General features: G+C 44.3%; 1 protein-coding gene across 1 annotated transcript in view; it reads left to right on the top strand.

Moving 5' to 3' along the window:
• Positions 1 to 18,922, top strand: part of dcbld2 (discoidin, CUB and LCCL domain containing 2) — a 123,113-nt gene that overhangs the window by 34,471 nt on the left and 69,720 nt on the right. Inside the window, exon 3 of the mRNA XM_038801758.1 lies at positions 3,142 to 3,279. Coding sequence (XP_038657686.1) covers positions 3,142 to 3,279 — 138 coding nt within the window. The remainder of the gene's footprint in view (positions 1 to 3,141; positions 3,280 to 18,922) is intronic.

The following is an 18,922-nucleotide window of genomic DNA, read 5'->3' as shown; positions in this document are numbered from 1 at the left end:
AAAAGGGGAAGAAGACAAAAGACACTTGTGAGAGTAGTCCATAAGAACCCCCCCCCTCCCAAAGAGTAGTTATACTATAGAACGGAGAATAAATCAGGCAATCATGTGGGCATGTAAGAAAAGGTATATTAATTAAAGGTGACTTTAATCTTCATGTGGATTAGGAAAATCAAATTGGCAGAGGTAGTCATGAGGAAGAATTCACAGAATGTATTCAGGACAGTTACCTAGTACGATATGTTGTGGATCCAACCAGGGATCAGACTATTTTGGATCTGGTAATGTGCAATGAGGCTGGTTTAACATACAATCTCATGGTTAATTTATCCGCTTCCTAGAATCCTTCTTCCTCCCTGGGATATATCTTTGTTGTGAGACATGAACTATTTTTATTAATGCCTGTCATTGCTGGTCAACCTTCTTTTCTGCTAAACTCCTTTCCCATTCCACTCCAGCCAACTCTACCTTCAGTCCTTTGTAATTACCCGTATTTAAGTTTAGCACAGTTGCTTCTGACCCAAGTTTCTCACATTCAAATGAAAGCTAAATTCTCCCGTGTTATGTTCACTGTTTCTGAGGTCATCTTTTACTCAGTGATTGTTTATTAAACCGGCTTATTACATATTACCCGATATAGCCGCAATAGAGTTGAGGAGAAATTATTTCTCTTGGAGGGCTTTGTGACTTTGAAACTCTCTGCCTTTGAAGGTGGGTATTACCATCCCAGACCAGACCCCGACATATGCTCGGATACCAGACAGGAATTCCAATCATTTTTTAATTTGTAAAACTATGAGGAAAGAATACTCCACTCCAGGAGTATGTCCACGCAAAATGGGGGTACGGTATAATAAAACAAACTTTATTATTATCACATTTTTAAACTACCTTTAGAGCCACAGAAATATAACTTACACGTTCAACCATGCTTAACCATAAAATGAAATAACTCTTATTTTCAAATACATTTAGAGTACCCAAATATATTTTCCAATTAAGAGGCAATTTAGTGTGGCCACATCTTTGGGTTAAGTGGGTGAAACCCACGCAGACATAGAGAGAATGTGCAAACTCCACAGGGACAGGAAACACTTTAACTCCTAACTGCTATCTTCTTTGTCTCCAATCAAGCAAAACCCACTTTTAAATTGGATTAATAAACACAGGATTACTTGCTAGCCTCTGGATAATGAATTCCTTTAATAATATAATCTTTATTAGTGTCAAAGTAGGCTTACATTAACACTGCAATGAAGTTACTTGGGTCACTGTCTGTGCGGAGTCTGCGTGTTCTCCCCGTGTCTGCGTGGGTTTCCTCCGGGTGCTCGGGTTTCCTCCCACAAGTCCCGAAAGACGTGTTTGTTATGTGAATTGGACATTCTGAATTCTCCCTCAGTGTACCCGACCAGACGCTGGAGTGTGGCGACTAGGGGCTTTTCATAGTAACTCATTGCAGTTTTAATGTAAGCCTTATATTGACACTATTAAAGGTTATTATTATTATTTAAAAGACTATGTGGAGAGAGAAAGAAAATCTATAAGGAAACAGCCTGCAGATATTTGTCTGTGTCAGACTAGTGCTTTACCTGACAGCCTTTTACAGAAGCTCAAAACTGACTGCTGCAGCCCTGGCTACTCTCATTATTGCATCACCTTTATCCCACTCAAATCCCATGACCTAATTAATTAAGTTTAAACACAATGGGTGGGATTCTCCATCCCGCCGCACCAATTTTCTGGTGTGGCGTACCCCGCCGATTCCTACATTCCTACATTCATCACAGTGAATATTTTAAGGCCAGGGTAGATCATAAGACCATAAGACATAGGAGTAGAATTAGGCCACTCGGCCCATCGAGTCTGTTCCGCCATTCAATCATGGCTGATATGTTTCTCATCCCCATTCTCCTGCCTTATCCCCATTCTCCTGCCTTATCCCCATAACCCCCTGACCTCCCCTTACTAATCAAGAACCTATCAATCTCTCTCTTAAAGACACTCAATGACTTGGCCTCCACAGCCTGCTGCAGTAATGAGTTCCAAAGATTCACCACACTCTGCTGAAGACATTCCTCCTCATCTCAGTATTAAAGGATCGTCCGTTCAGTCTGAGGCTGTGCCCCCGGGTTCTAGTTTCTCCTACTAGTGGAAAAGTCCTCTCCATGTTCTCTCTATCTAGGCCTCTCCGTATTCTGTAAGTTTCAATGAGATCCCACCTCATCCTTCTAAACTCAATAGATAGATTCTTATTAGGCAAGGGAATTAAACATTATCGGGGATAGATGGCAATGTGGAACTTGAAACACATGCAGATCAGCCATGACCTTATTGAAAGGCAAGTAGGCTTAATAGAGCAGAATCATCTACTTCTCCTATTTCTTATGCTTGTATGTTACAGTATTTCAGCAGGAGCTGTTTCATCCCTTGAGTGAGGCAAGCATGAGTGATCCTGTTCACTGTGATGAGTTCAGTAAAGTCTGGAATTATTTGTTTGCCTGTGTTGTGCAGAAGCTGTTCCCTAATCCTCAAGTGTTACATTGTTTGATAAAAGTGCAGCCTGCTGTAGCACACGGTCCAGGTACAATTTGTGTTCAGTATTAAGCAGTAGATCTCAGCTGGGGCAACAGTTAAGGCACTACAATTAGCCTGTGCTAATAGGCGGTAACATTTCTGATCCTGGTTCTTGCCTCGATCCTGTGTTCGAAAAGTAGCTCTCCAGCAAACTCTGAATTGAGCTCTCCTTTGATGCCCTCTGTAATTAAACACCCTGCCAGCATTGTGTCAGAGCTCACACTTTTGGAATGTTTTCTTGGACGCGATACCTAATGCCAACTCAAAAGGCATGGAGAGCTATACTGCAGAAAGAAGCCAATTCCTTTAGGAATGGAGGATAAAAAGTTTGGACAGGATGGCTGATGACCGCCTGCATAACTGTAATTTATGTGTTTTTGAGTGATCCCTCTGGGCAACTCTTTGGCCCGAACTCCAGACTTTGATCAGAACAAGCTAACAGAAAATAATTTCCACGTTGGGTTTCTAATCACTGCGGTGACTGCCAAAACTATTGCTTTATATCTATTCTGTGACTTATAATGCAATTGTGTCTTTCAACGGTTGACTAATGTTTTGCTCATTTTCCAGATAAATATTGTGGACTTGGAATTCAGTGGGACAAGGTTATAGAAACAGAAAGCAATGAAGCTACTGTTCAGTTCATGAGTGGGACTCACGTCTCTGGCCGAGGGTTCCTTGCATCGTACTCTACGTCAAACGAATCAGGTATTGTGTGAGGAATACATGTTTCTCTGTCTCCTGTTTGAATAATTTCCAGGATATTCATTCACTTATTGCCAACACCCGTTGTGTGGACCCCCACACTCGGCTCAGTTGTGATACAATCTCCAAATTATTTATTTCAGAAAACTAAAGGAATTCAGAAGTTTAGTGAATTAATGAGTGCTAAGAATGGTGGAATTCTGCACTGCAAAACAATAAATTCTACTTCAGGCAGCTCACAAAGTATCTATTTTAGAATGTTTGTAATATGGTCTGCTGGCTTTGTGGCAGAATAGGATTTGAGGTGATAGATAGCAGCGTGCTGTCATTAGAACCACTATTAGATGGGTCAAACAACATGATGTTGCAAACGTGTCGTTTTCATTTGAAAGCACTGTGAGATCCAGTTGGGAAGTAAAGCCCACTGTGATTACAACTGAAATAGTTTAAACACGTATGACATAGAGGTCGGAATAGTGCTTGCCTTATTAGGTTTTATCACATTAAAATGTCTCTCAAAGTGCTTTACAGACGTTCTTTTTAACATTGCATTGAAGTACATCGGCAAACACAGTAACTATTTTGTGGCAGTCAAATATTCCGCAAGCAGCAATGAGTCAAGTAAGTACATGGCGAGGGCGGCTTGTGGCGCAGTGGTTAGCACTGGGACTGCGGCGCCGAGGACCTGGGTTCGGATCCCAGCCCTGAGTCACTGTCCGTGTGGAGTTTGCACATTCTCCCCGTGTTTGCGTGGGTTTCGCCCCCACAACCCAAAGATGTGCAGGGTAGGTGGATTGGCCACGCTAAATTGCACCTTAATTGGAAAAAATTAATTGGGAACTCTACATTTATTTAAAAAATAATAATTTACTGGACAATTAATTCAAATGTTCTGTTACTTTAATCTTTAGCGTGCAAGTTCTCATTTCGCAATGTTATTTACATTCCTTAATTGAGATTAATTAAATTATTCAAATTTATTTAGTGCAAAAAAAACTTTGAATGATCATGAGTCGACTGTATTCCGCCTTTCATATGAAGTACTTGTTCCTCATGCTACATTGTGCTCTTTGTTTATTCAGTTTCTAATTGTGCACTTAGATTCTAAGCACTTTGTGGTCCCAAATCTCTAAGTGTTCTATTGCTCACGTAAATCCCTTGTCGGCTATCTCTGAGCAGAAAGTTCAACTCCTTGTGTGGATTATGGATCCCACTGAAAGAATGCAGCAGGGGAATAGATCGTAAGACATATGAGCAGAAGTTGATCACTCGGCCCATTGAGTCTGCTCCGCCATATAATCTGTAACTCCACTTTCCCGCCTTAAAACATAATCCTTGATTCTCTTACTGGTTAAAAATCTGTCTATCTCAACCTTGAACATACTTAATCTCCCAACCTCTGCAGTAAAGAATTCCACAGAACATTACCCTCTGAGAGAAGAAATTCCTCCTCAACTCTGTCTTAAATGGGCGACGGGGCGGCTCCATAACATGCCCTCTAGTTCTAGAGCATCATTCGCAATGCTGGATTGAGATGAGAGGTGGGAATGCTAAGAATCAGTGTTTTTTTGGCTTTAGCTCATCCAAGGAATAAGATCCTGAACTGATGGACTAACGACAAAGATGACCGCGCAGAAGGATGCAAATAATACTGTCCACTGCAATTTGATTTTTCTGGCCTTTCCATATCCCCCTGTGTTCTTCCTTTTCAAATGGGAATCCGGTTCCCTTTTAAATTGTATTATAACCTTTGCCTCAATAGTCTTTTGTGATGAAGCGTTCCATGTTCTAATAGCCCGTTGCGTTGAAACAAATATTTTCACGTCAGTCACGTAACAATAATTATTAGTCTCTTCTCTTGTTGATCACCAAAAGCAACCTTTCAACTTTTACCATCCTGAAACCTTTAAGAATTAAAAAAATACCTTTCCCTTAATCGTCCCTGTCCACATTAACTTTAAATGGCTCTAAAATCCTTCATGTACGATATGAACACACTTGCCATGTACAAATTCTGTGACTCTTCCTTGCTTTTATCTTCAGTTCCCCTTGTGCAAATTAGCCTTCATCTGCCTTTTGCATGGTCAATTCCTGACCTGTCCCTCAAGATCTTCCTCCATCCATGTAACAATCTTACAGATACGGTTAATGTTCTTCCGACTAAAATGCCCTGCTTCACATGTTTCTGGGGAAATGCTTATCTGTCACATGCACTTGATATTCCCATAGTAACTCAAGTTTCTTATGGATTTTTGGGGCAGCAGGGTAGCATGGTGGTTAGCATAAATGCTTCACAGCTCCAGGGTCCCAGGTTCGATTCCCGGCTGGGTCACTGTCTGTGTGGAGTCTGCACGTCCTCCCCCTGTGTGCGTGGGTTCCTCCGGGGCTCTGGTTTTCCTCCCACAGTCCAAAGATGTGCGGGTTAGGTGGATTGGCCATGCTAAATTGCCCGTAGTGTCCTAATAAAAGTAAGGTTAAGGGGGGGGGTTGGCTTGGGGTTACGGTAATAGGTGGATACGTGGGTTTGAGTAGGGTGATCATGGCTCACAGCACAACTTGTGAGGGCCGAAGTGACCGTGTCTGTGGCGTTACTGTTCTATGTTCTAATGATTGTTGTGGAGCTTCAGAATAATTACACTTAAATTGATATTCTACATATTTTTAATACATGTTCTATGATTGTTGTGGAGCTTCAGAATAAATTACACTTAAATTGATATTCTACATATTTTTAATACAACCCATTTTATTAATGTAATGTACAGGCGCTGATCTGGAATGCACATCTGGTAGTGTTATCTATATGCTTTAATGACTCAGTATCTTGGGAGACCAGACATTTATTGTAAAGATTCTGGTGAATGCTATGCGAGTACTTGACTTTCTGCCAAACCAGTGTCTGGCTTAACTTTCTGGATGATCCTTAACATGTTCGGATTATGACTTTGATCAGGCATGTGTTCTGTACATTCCAATCAGATATCTAGCACGATCTTGTATTAATTTACAAGAATTGCAGTGTAGTCAGTACTCTTAAAATACAATCCGGATCACAAATGGGTAACTAGGTAGCAGTTGCTGATTGAAAAATTTTCAGAAGGTTAAATTGCACAAGCTAAACATCATTGCTGCTGCTTTAAATAAATTCATTTCTTCTGTAAGTGTCAGAATTTATTTTCTAGGATTGGGGTGGGGGATAGGTGGAAGTGACTCAGACACAAAACACCTTCTGTGGTAATTTTCTGTTCCAATTTCAATGGATTCTTACTCTTGCCATCTATTACTCCTGTACTAACTCATCACGATTGATTTTCTTGCTTTTAAATTCTAAGACAGTGAATTATCAAGTCCTGAGACAATTAAAACTAACCAAGGAAGTAAAATCGATGTGAAGACTGTGATTGCACAGTATGTGTGCTCAGAGATGAGTGTACTTGTGGTCCACCACATCCTTTTACAGAGCCGCGGAGTTAGTCTCTCGTTGTGCTGTAACTGTAGCCACAATTACATGCTGTGTTGGACTTAACATTGCTGCTGAGCTCCAGCTGGGCTTTCTTTGCCCATATCTATTCCTTTCACATCTCCAGTTGTCTGATCAGCAGGCTTCTGATATGGCATCTGGTCATAAAATGATGTTCCAGCACCTGGGTCCACAGATAGAATGCTGTTATTAGCCACGTACTGCAGTCCTCACAGGTGTCACAAAATAGATAATCTTTATTAGTGTCACACGTAGGCTGACATTAACACTGCAATGAAGTTACTGTGAAAAGCCCCTCGTCGCCATACTCCGACGCCTGTTAGGGTGCACAGAGGGAGAATTCAGAAGGTCCAATTCATCTAACAAGCACGTCTTTCAGGACGTGTGGGAGGAAACCGGAGCACCAGGAGGAAACCCATGCAGACACAGGGAGAATGTGCAGACACCGCACAGACAGTGATCCAAGCTGGGAATCGAACCCGGGTAATCATAGAATTTACAGTGCAGAAGGAGGCCATTCAGCCCATCGAGTCTGCCCCGGCTCTTGGAAAGAGTACCCTACCCAAGTCCACACCTCCACCCTATCCCCATAACACAGCCCCACCCAACACTAAGGGCAATTTTGAACACTAAGGGCAATTTAGCATGGCCAATCCACCTATCCTGCACAGCTTTGGACTGTGGGAGGAAACCAGAGCACCCGGAGGAAACCCACGCACACGGGGAGAACGTGCAGACTTCGCACAGACAGTGACCCAAGCCGGGAATCGAACCTGGGACCCTGGCGCTGTGAAGCAACAGTGCTAACCACTGTGCTACCGTGCCCCCCTGTAGTGCACAGGGCCCATATAAATGTATGCTTTCAGCTTGGAACAGCTAAGACTGTCAGAAAAGAATATCGTAGTCAATCTTAGCTTTTCCGTGGGGGGTCACCTCCTGCTTCCTTGACTCTATTCTGACCAACCTGCTAATCATCTAGCCCCCATCACAACTGACATTGAAAATGGTTCCCTTTCTTCATGTGCTGTACCCCATGTCTTTCTAAAACCTTGTCACTAACCCCCCCTCAAAAGCCCACAATTAACCCTCCTGTTCTTCCAGCCCTATCTCAAATCGCCTTTTCCTCTCCAAAGCCATGAGCATGTTGCCGGTTCCTAAATACATGCCTGTCTTTGCCGTAATTCTGTGTTTGAATCTCTTCAATCGGGTGCTTTCTCCTCCCATAGCACCAAATGACTGTGACAAATAACATCCTCTGCCTCTGTGACCATGTTACACTACCCTTCCTCGTTCTCCTCAACATATCTGATGACTTTAGCACAGTTGACCCCACAATCCTCCTCCAGCTCCTTCTGATCCTCCCGGTGTTGTTTTATGGTTGTGTTTATTGCTGTGCCACTCGCCCTTCCCCCTACACCGAGGAGTTAATCATCGCTTCTCCTCCCAGACTCTTGGAAGTAGCTGTTGATGCTCTAATTGCAGTGTATTCAGCTGGACCATCATAAACTCAACAAATTTCTGCAACTTGAAATTCCGTAACTCTTTGCAGCTGTTGCTGAGAAACAGCTGGAGTTCGCTCCCAACTCGATGCCTTTTTTCTATTATCTTTGTGTCTCACTTTAAATCACCTCCCTCTAAGCTGCTGCTTCTGCTGTGTTGCTCAGTCTTATCTAAGTGTTGGGTAAACAAGGTTGCTGGGAAGGTGAACCCCTGCCATTTTTTGTTTCATGTAAAGCCCATAGCAAAAGGGCAAAGCAGCTGCAGTGGTAAAACAAATCACCCCAGGGAGCTTACGCATTAATTCTCAACAGTTGACTGCCCCACGCTGCCCATTGTGATACACAATTGGCCTAACAAGTTCCCTGTTAATGATCAGTTCCTACCACATCACTTAACCCTGTGGAATGCTCTGGCATTGCTCATCTGTAACTGCCTACACCTAACTAAGAAATAGAAACAGAAATCCACCTCAAAAAATCTCGTCAACTCGTGTACAAGGGAGGGATTTCAGAAGAGGCCATTGACACTTTACGAGTGTGTGCACTTCTTGGGTCAAAAGATTGAGGCCTGATTGACAAATAGAAATTCAAATCTTCAGCTTTGCCTCATAACTTATTAAATGTTTATTATTGCTGTCCCTTTTATGACTTATTGCTATTTTGTAATTTTTTACTGAATAAAAAGCATGCAATTATGCTTTTTTCTTGTTAATGTAGGTTTCCCTCTACACCCCCTCAATTGAGTTGAATCGGAACTGAGGGATCCTAATTAAGGCTAAACTGATCTTAGTGGATATTAAAGCTATTGTTTGGAAACACCAGTCTAACATCCTGAAATAAAAACAGAAAATATTTGAAACAAGGTGTGTCAAAGAATATTTGAAACAAGGGGCAGGATTCTCCCCTACCCGGCGGGGTGGGGGATCCCGGCGTAGCGGAGTGGCAGCAACCACTCCGGCGTCGGGCCTCCCCAAAGGTGTGGAATTCTCCGCACCTTTGGGGGCTAGCCCCGCGCCGGAGCGGCTGGCACCACGCCGACTGGCGCCAAAACAGGCTCCAGCGGCCTTTGACACCCGGGGCTGGCCGAAAGGCCTTCGCCGGTTCGCGCATGCGCCGGTGCGTCAGCTGCTGCTGACGTCACCGCCGGCTCATGCGCGCTGGGGGATTCCCTTCCGCCTCCGCCATGGTTGAGGCCGTGGCGGCGGCGGTGGAAGAAAAAGAGTGGGCCCCGATCGCGGGCCTGGCCACCGTGGGGGCACCCCCCGGGGTCCGATTGCCCCCCCCCCCCCCCCCCCCCCCAGGACCCCGGGGGCCCGCACCCGCCGCCACCAGAGGTGGTTCGAACCACGGCGGCGGGAGAGGCTTCCCAACGGCGGGACCTCGGCCCATCGCGGGCCGGAGAATCGCCGCAGGGGGCTCGCAGCTCGGCGCGATTCCCGCCCCCGCCAATTCCCGGGTGGGTGGCGGAGAATTTCTGCCACGACGGGGGCGGGATTTCTGACGACCCTGGGCAATTCTCCGACCCTGCGGGGGGTCGGAGAATTTCGCCCAAGGTTTGTCAGAGTCTAAAGATAAAAGTAGAGTTAACAAAGGGCTTATGTCTGAAATTTTGGCCAATCCTACTGTTCAGTCAGCGAACCAAATTCTAATCATTAATAAGACCATCACTGGGTCTTTTCTTTCCAAGATTGACATTGTAATTATTAGCTTCTGATATTTATGGGGAAAGGTGGAGGAGTGGGTGGGAATGCAGAATGTCAGGAGGTAGAAACACAGGAATGAAGGCAGTTTGGCAGCTTAGCTGGAGGGGTCAGTGGGAAGCACTGCTTCTCCTGGCACACAATAATAAGAATAATCTCTATTAGTGTCACACGAAGGCTTACATAAACACTGCAATGATGTTACCGTGAAAACAAGCGGTGGGGGAGGGGGGATGTTGGTGGTGTAGAAAGGGGGAAGGAAAGTCCATTGCTGCTGCAGCACTTCTAGTGCGAAAACAGCCATTCTGTGTCTATATAATTTAGTTCACTGAAGTGTTTGTTTGAGGCTGGCGTTTCTTTAGGTGATCGCGTCTATAATATTAACGCCTGTTCAGTTGAGTTGCTATTGTTTACAAATAAGGAATTCCTTCCAAAGCTGAGGCTCTGTTCTGTACTCTCTCTTTTCTTAGAAGGGAAATAGCCTCCAACCAACTATGAGGTGATGTCACCTCGGTACCCCAAGTCTCTTGCCACAATATCTTGCGACCCCATTAGTCATTGCTGCAGCGTAGGAGAACCAGGAGGATAAGACTGAATAAGCACACTAGAGCAGGCGTCACGGGAGACCTATGACAGTTTTAAACAGTAGGAAGGTTTCAGCAAATTGGCTCCGTTACTGACTGCATTAATCCCCCCCCCCCCCCCCCCAAAACAGCAGTTGCTCCAAATTGAAATGGGTCTAAACGACCTACACCCCAATGGATCCTTCCCCTTTCGGATTAGTGTGATCGATGCCTGTATCAACGTCACTGGCAACTCCCCGTTCACCAATGCCTCACTAAACATCGCCAACAAATACGGTGCCAACTCTGCCACAAAAGCCTTCTAAACCTCCACGGGAAGTCGTCTGGCCCTGGGGCCTTCCCCAACTTCATCCCCCTGATAATGTTGATCACCTCCCTCAGCTCCAGCGGCCCCTCCAACCTTTCCTCCTCTCTTCCTCCAACCTTGGAAGCTCCAACCCATCCAAAAACCATCCCAAGCCTCCATCCTGTCCATCCAGCTCGGCCCTATACAGCTTCTCATAATATCCCCATAACATCTCGTTTATCTTCCCTGGCTCTGATACAACCTTTCCCCTTCTCTGTTTGCATCCTTAGAATTTCCCTAGACAGCGCCTGCTTCCACAGCTGGTGGGCCAGCATACAGCTCGCCTTCTCTCCATGTTCATACTGCACCCCCCTTGCTCTTCGTAACTGCCCCACCGCCTTTCCCATCATCAACCTATCAAACTGCCCCTGCACACCCTTCCTCTCTGCCAACAGCTCTTTAGTGGGAGCCCCCGAGTATTTCCTATCCACCTCGACTATCTCGTCCAGCAACTGTCCAAGCTCCTCCCTCCTTCTCCCATCTCTGTGCGCCTTGAACGAGATAATCTCCCCTCAGACCACCACTTAAGTGCGTCCCAGAATGTCGCCGCTGACACCTCCTCATTCTGATTAACCTCCACGTAATTCCCAATTGCCGACCGCACCTTTTCGCAAATCCCCACCTGGTTTCTGAGTCTCCACAGGTCAAACATTCACATACGTTCATAAACCTTCCCAACTCGTTCGCCAACCTCGACCTTCCCATTGACATAGGGCTCGACCTGTCCACCTCCGGTTTCATCACACAATTTGTGTCTAAGACTGGGATCACTCCCAATAATACCTTTACAAACCACACATCATTGCAATTTGGCACATGTGCATTGACTGGCACCAACAGCATCTCCATCTATATCCAACTCGCTTATCACATATCTCTGGAAGACCCGCAATTCTCAGGTTCTGCCGGCTGGACCTTTCTCCTGCTCCTCCACCTTCACTCGCAGTAACTTGCATGGATCCTCACCTCTGCCTCCGAGGACACGATCTGATCGCTCTGGTCAGACACCATCTTCTTCACATCACATATCGTCGCCCTTGTGCCTCGAGGCACATCTCTATCTGGTCCATCGATCCTCGCAGAAGTGCTAGTGCTCCCTCAATAGCCTTTGACCAATTGCCATGCATCTCCTTCCTTTGCTGGTGAAATTGCTCCTTGATGAAGGTCATCGACTGCTCCATTTGGGCCTTTCCCACTAGCGACGACCCTGCCCCCTCCGCTATTCTCTCAATTGTTGCTGCGCCACAGGCCCCCTCTAGTTCCTTAACCAGGTCCTTAACTGCCTCTCATTCCCTCCCTGTCTGCCACCCAAGTTGAACCCTAACACCTCTTCCATTTAGGCTATCTCCACTGTCCATCGAGGAAACAAAGAGTGGAACAAAAGGGATATACAGCCCTGCAGTAAACCCCACCTACTTGTATTTTTACACATGGTAGGGTGAGGTTATAGCAGCTAATCTGTCCCCATCAGAGCTGAGGAGTTTCTGCAATGACGCACTATCAATCGGTCACAAATCCTCAAATTTGCTCCACTGTATACCCATGTATATCCAAAAATGGGCGATTAAATGCGGGTAAATTTAGCTCGGGTGTCGTCTACTAGATAAATCCATGATTACTCTGAAAACCTGTATAAATACATCTTTCTGTTTATCAATAAAAGAGCGCATAGAAAATTCTTACACTTTGCACTCACTGACAAAATCGAGGACTCCTGGGTTATCTATATCATGAGTTAAGTATATAGTACAGCTGTCCAATGATTACTCAGACCTATACAGATTCAGCATTAAATTGTAGTCACTGCTGTGACACCATGACTTTCCTGTTTCCTGTATTGACTGTCCTCAACCTCTCTGAGCTAGACTACCTTATTAGTGTTACTTGTGGTATATTTAATGACCGCGTTATGAACTGAGGTCCACTGGGAACAGGGTTTATAGTGACCAAACTCCTGTCTTAACAGCTGCAAGAGAAAAAGGAGCTTATTTGCCATCTGTCAGTGTAAGGGTCAATGGGCTGTTTGTAGAAGCAATCGAGAATTACTCGGACACAAGAAAAGCACACAATACCCTTCCCTCTTGAATTGATTCCCCCCCCCCCCCTCTTTTGAATGGTGTAGCACAGCTATTTATTTTTTTAAAAGGTTATGTTACTGAAGTGAGCACTATATATGTGCTAAAAGAAAGACTGAAAAGCACAGCCAGTCAATCAATATTTGAAAGAACAAGACAAGTTAACTTGTCAGGTGAGACTTCTCAGATATCCTCCGCCTGTAAGATCATAAGACGCAGGAGCAGAAGTAGGCCATTCGGCCCATTGAGTCTGCTCTGCCATTCAATGAGATCATAACTAATCTGATAATCCTCAACTTCACTTTCCTGCCTTATCCCCATAATCTTTGGTTCCCTTACAGGGGCTGGTTTAGCACAGTGGGCTAAACAGCTGGCTTGTAAAGCAGAACAAGGCCAGCAGCGCGGTTTGAATTCCCGTACCAGTCTCCCCGAACAGGCACCGGAATGTGGCGACTAGGGGCTTTTCACAGTAACTTCATTTGAAGCCTACTTGTGACAATAAGTGATTTTCATTTCATTTCGATTAAAAGTCTGTCATTAAGGTACCAGCCTTGTGCTGTTCCATCTGAGTTAAGACAGTTATGGGTTCAAGTCCTATTCTACGTTTTGAAGAAATAGTCTTGCTGGCTCTTCAGTGAATTATTAAGGGTATGCTGTACTGTTAGAGATGCCATCTTTCCTATGGGATGTTATAATGAGGTCCTGCCTGCCCTGTTCAGTCGAAAAAATAGACTCAATAGCATTTTGAAGGAGAGCTGGAAGGTACCCCCAGAGGTCCGATCAACATTTATCTCTCAGCCAACATCACTAGGATCACAGAATTTGAATAAAAAGCGATATTCTAGTCCAATATCTCATTGTTGTTTGTGAGATCTTATGGTACAGAAAATGGGTGTCAAGTTTGCCTGCAGAATAGTTGCAAACACATCTCAAAAGTGCTTCAGGCTGTGAAGCACTTTGGGATGTCTCCAAGCCATGAAATACATAGGTAAATATAGGTTCTTACCGTAGTAACGTCCCCTCATCTTTATTACCTTTCTCAAATCCTGTGCTGTTCTGAATTACCAGATTGCTTGTTTGAAATCCTGCACTGGATGAGCAGAGATTTCTTTCAATTAAATATTCGGAAGACATTGTTTGCAGTCCTCTCTCCAAAATATGTTCCCAAGTTACAGACTCCATCCCTCTACCTGGCAATTGTCTAGGACTAAACCTAGATTGCAATATTTGCAATCTTGGTAATATATTTGATCCCAGGATGAACTTCCAACCACATGTTGGATCATGGAAAAGATCAACTATTTCCATTTCTGTAACATCGCCTGACCTCGAATCTTATGCTGAAACCCTCAACCATGCCGTTGTTATGTCTAGACCTGACTATTCCAACTCAGCCCGAGCCACCCTCCAAATTCTACCCATTGTAAACTGATGATCGCCGATTTGAATTGTCTCTCAGTTAAGCGAAGCCTTGATTTAAAAATTCACATCCCTGTTTCCAGATCATTTCATGGCTCCGCTCCTCCATTTCTCTGTAATTTCCCACAGTTCCACAACCCTAGATATCTGCGCTCATCTAATCCAGGCCTTAAATCTTTTTAAATTATTTATTTATTCACAGGATGTGGGCATCATTGGCTAGGCCAGAATTCATTGCCCACCCCTAATTGGCCTTGAGCTGTGGTGGTGAGCCATCTTCTTGAACTGCTGCAGTCCAAATGGTATAGGCACACCCAGAGCACTGTTAGGAATGGAATTCAAGGATTTTGACCCAGAGCCTGTGACGAAACAATACAGTTCCAATTCAAGTGAAGATGGTGTATGGCTTGGAGGGGAGCTTGTAGGTGGTGCAGTTTGCATGCATCTCTTGCCCCTTATCCTTCTAGGTGGTATAGGTCACAGGTTTACCGTAGGAGGCTTGACGAGATGCTGCAGTGTATCTTGTACATTGAACACTCTGCTGCCACTGTTTCTAGATGGTAGAGGGAGTAAATGTTTAAAGGGGCCGACGGGATGCCAATCAAGTGGACTGTTTTATCCAATTTTGTTTTGTGATTTGAAGTCAAATCTTTGCTTTATAATGCTCCTGTGAATTTTCCTCAGATGTTTCATTATGTTAAAGATGCCGTATAAATAAAAGTTCTTATTGTTGTTGATACTGACTGACGTGCTCTGCATTTTCAACGTTATTTACTTTTATTTCAGGAACTTATAATTCAGGGGATTGTTTTATCTGACGTCCCTTTTTTTCCATTCATTTCCTTCTCTTGCATCCAAAGGCGCGACCTCCTTGTTTTCTTGGCCATACGGCAAAAAGACTGTGAAAACTTGCAGAGGGTTTTCAGGCCACCAAAACTAAGCTCAGTCTAAGCCAGGGGTGGGCAAACAGGCACTTTTTAGCAGGGACTATTGGATGATGATCAGAAGTGACATTCCTGGTTGATATTTCCCTCCTTAAACTAAGGATGCTGGTGCCAATTGTAATGCCTTTTCTGGCACCCTGCTTGAGATCAGCTCAGTCACATGTTCACCAGTAAGGCTGTGAACATGTAAACATTCAGTTAAAGAACAATAGCTCAGATAAGTCATTCTGTAAATTTTCAGCTGAAAGTCTTGACAGCTACAGACGTTCCTCGAGATACCTATCTTTCCGTTGCTAATCTTTAGGCTGTGTAAAGTACCGTTTTGGGGTTTGGCCGTAATCCTGTTCAGAAAAGCCATGGGGTCATTTTTAAATTTGCCATTGAGTTAAGCAGCTCACTAGAGTGCGCGGGCGCTTTTAATATGCCGTGTCCTGGAGGAATAGAATGCAGGTTTGAACCATCCCTTTCCCAGTTGGCAAGGAGAGGTTATGTCGAGACTGGGCGTTTCATCACAGGGAGAATTGGAGCTCTTGGATGTTTGACAATCATATTCCCATCATCAAAATGCTAACAAGCAGTGGCTGGCAAATCTACTGTCTTCTAATTCAAATTTTTTGGCAGTTTATGACTAGGAGAAAGCATAGATAATGACTTTTTACATTTGTTTTATCTTCCTTGCTGCTCTTTTAGTGTAGCTTTCCTAGAATGATGCAAGGCAGAGAGGAGATTACAAGAAGATGAACCAGAACAGAAAACCAAACATTTGTCACTCCTTTGTAGCAAGTGTATTGCAGTGTTAATCATTTTGATGTAGGTAATCTGTCACCGAAGAAACATGGTTCATAGAAAGCCATGACAATGTGAATCCTAATCCCTGACTCAACTTTGCAGACTTTCGTTTCTGACAAACTCAATTCATATTTTATTTGCATATCAGAGCGCATCTTGGATGAAAATTAATTATGGGCCCTGCACAGATGTCAGACGTCTGGTACCATTCAATATTCAATCCAATTGTGTGGGTTATTTTAATCCCACTTCACTTTGGGACAGCATGGCAGCACAAGTGGATAGCACTGTGGCTTCACAGCGCCAGGGTCCCAGGTTCGATTCCCCGCTGGGTCACTGTCAATGCAGAGTTTGCACGTTCTCCCCGTGTCTGCGTGGGTTTCCTCCTGGTGCTCCGGTTTCCTCCCACAGTCCAAAGACGTGGATTGGCCATGATAAATTTCCCCTGGTGACCGAAAAGGTGAGGAGGGGTTATTGGGTTACGGGATAGGGTGGAAGTGAGGGATTAAGTGGGTCGGTGCAGACTCGATGGGCCGAATGGCCTCCTTCTGTACTGTATGGTCTATGGTCACTGCACTGAGGGCAGTCAGTATGTGTCAGTCAGACAGTGATTGGCAGATATGAAATATGAGTACATATAGACTTTTCATTCAGCATGCACACAGCAATCCATCTTAGCCACTGTGGTATTGATCTGAAGGTAGGAAATATGAGTGGATTTAAATTTCCTCCATTAGCAACGTAATCTCAAAGCCCTGCCTGACCTTGCATTAAGAGTTATTGGTTGCCTGTCATTCTAGTTAATGTGCCTCAATTTATTAGTTTAGGCTATGCTATCTTATCCATTCTGCTGGGAGACTAAATTATCCTGTGTACATTTTAGAAGGCAGCGGTGGGCATGATGAAATGTACTAACATTTTGATATTAGAAATATGTGATTTGTTGTTGCTGAGTATACACTAATCCTTCTTCAAAACATTTCTTTTTCTTCACATGTCGCACAGCAGTCCTGAGATAATAATAGGCAAGTAAGGCATTCCTAGGCCTCTGTCAAGCCTGTTTTCGAAGTGCCAGTGCATGGCTATCTGTACAGCTGCTTGTCTTGCTATTCATTTTGAACTTCTTGAAGGGCAAGAGAGGAATATTCAAAGCAGCGTGTGTGTTTCAGTAGCTGTCAGTTCCTGAACAGCTAAGAGGAGGTGGATAGAGTGGGGAGCCAGTCGTGACTGTTCTGCAACATCACTTCAGCCCAAAAGAGTGTCAGCATGGTAAAGGAGCTTTGGCACTTGGTAAGGGAGTGTCCTTGGCACTGCACAGGCGGCATGGAGAGCGGTCATTCAGTGCCTGGGCTTTAAATCGGATCAGTACCTTGATGGTCCTGCCTAGAAAGAACGCTCCAGCTGAATCCCGCCCAGGATGTCCACTATAACATAACTTGGGGAGGAAGTACAATTGTTTTGACTTGAGACATTTGTGCTTCTGAAACCTATCCCTTCCCCAGAGTCTGAGTTCACCCAAGTTAATCACAGACCTCATTCTGCAGTAATGCACAACATTACTAACATTTTCTTTGGACCATGAATGAGGTCTAGTGCGTAAATTAGTGGGTGAGTCTGCCTTCTTCGTACCAATGATTAGAAGAAATTTTGTTAACAGCAGCCACCGCTGATTTCATTACCTCGTGCCTTTGATGATGGAATTAAATTCCATCTGATAAAAATGACAAAATATTCGAATACCTAATGATAACCCATTTGTTTGAGAAATTGCTTTACCGAAGTAGGATAGCAAAAACGATCGGCTTCTTCCTCCACGCTTTGCCCGGCCTCTTCCTCAGATGTGCATCAGTTGAAAAATAGATGCTTTCTCCATAGGGAGGGAAGGGAAGAGAAAAGAAATGGATCTTCTGAACAGTAGCAGCGTGAGGGCAGAGCACGTTGCCCAGCTGCTGTGATATTGAGGACAGTTTTCTGGTACCTGGAAAATGGGGGAGGATTATTTGTTTCAAACTCCTGAATGCTGAACTAGCAAACTGACCATTGCTAGCACTGATTTTAACTGGATATCTTTTGTCCATTTTTATTGCTAATTGTCTCCAGACTCATAAATGTGGTCTGATTTTTTTTAAAAAAAGGAATTCTCTGCAATGGATGTTTTTTGCCTTAGATACAAAGCTAAGAAACGTGTGTGTTTCCTGTATACGTTTGAATCAAAGCACACCAAAGAAAAAACAGACGTCGTCCTCAGCTCAGATGTGGAATGAAGACAGGCTCATTATACCAGGGAATCTGCTGGCTGGCAGCCCAGCTGAGAAGTCACCAGAGTATGTGGTTCGCCTGCCAAAATCCTTGTCTTTGTTAGGTTCTCAGGATTTGCCATCACAAAGATGAATTTGCATACCTTAATAGGAACAATCTTGTCTCTACATACTTGTGTTAATAAAGCTCTGTTTCCATAGAGGGCAGAGGACAAAGAATCAGTAACACGTCCAAAATTCTTAAGTAGAAAAAAATGAAATAGCCACGGCTGCTGGGAAGCGAAGGCAGAAACAGAAAATGGTGTAAATGCTCAACACTGTCAGGCACTATTTGTGGAGAGATTGTTTCGGGTGTCGGTCATTCGTTCGAAATATTTTATGCGTTTGGTTGTGAGAAGAACAGCAGGGGCACATGGTGCTCAGGCCTGCCGCAACTTGGCATGCAATACCCTGGATTTGGAGTGGTAGGTGCTGTCACTGGGTACAAGGATCTTCCCGTCCCATTGGCCTCCACATAACCCTGCAAAAGAATTTTGCAGCGAGAAGTCTTA

Source organism: Scyliorhinus canicula, chromosome 7 (assembly GCF_902713615.1).
Source record: "Scyliorhinus canicula chromosome 7, sScyCan1.1, whole genome shotgun sequence".
Classification (NCBI taxonomy): domain Eukaryota; kingdom Metazoa; phylum Chordata; class Chondrichthyes; order Carcharhiniformes; family Scyliorhinidae; genus Scyliorhinus; species Scyliorhinus canicula.
The sequence above is the reverse complement of the archived record's forward strand: the minus strand, read 5'-3'. Positions and strand labels throughout refer to the sequence as shown.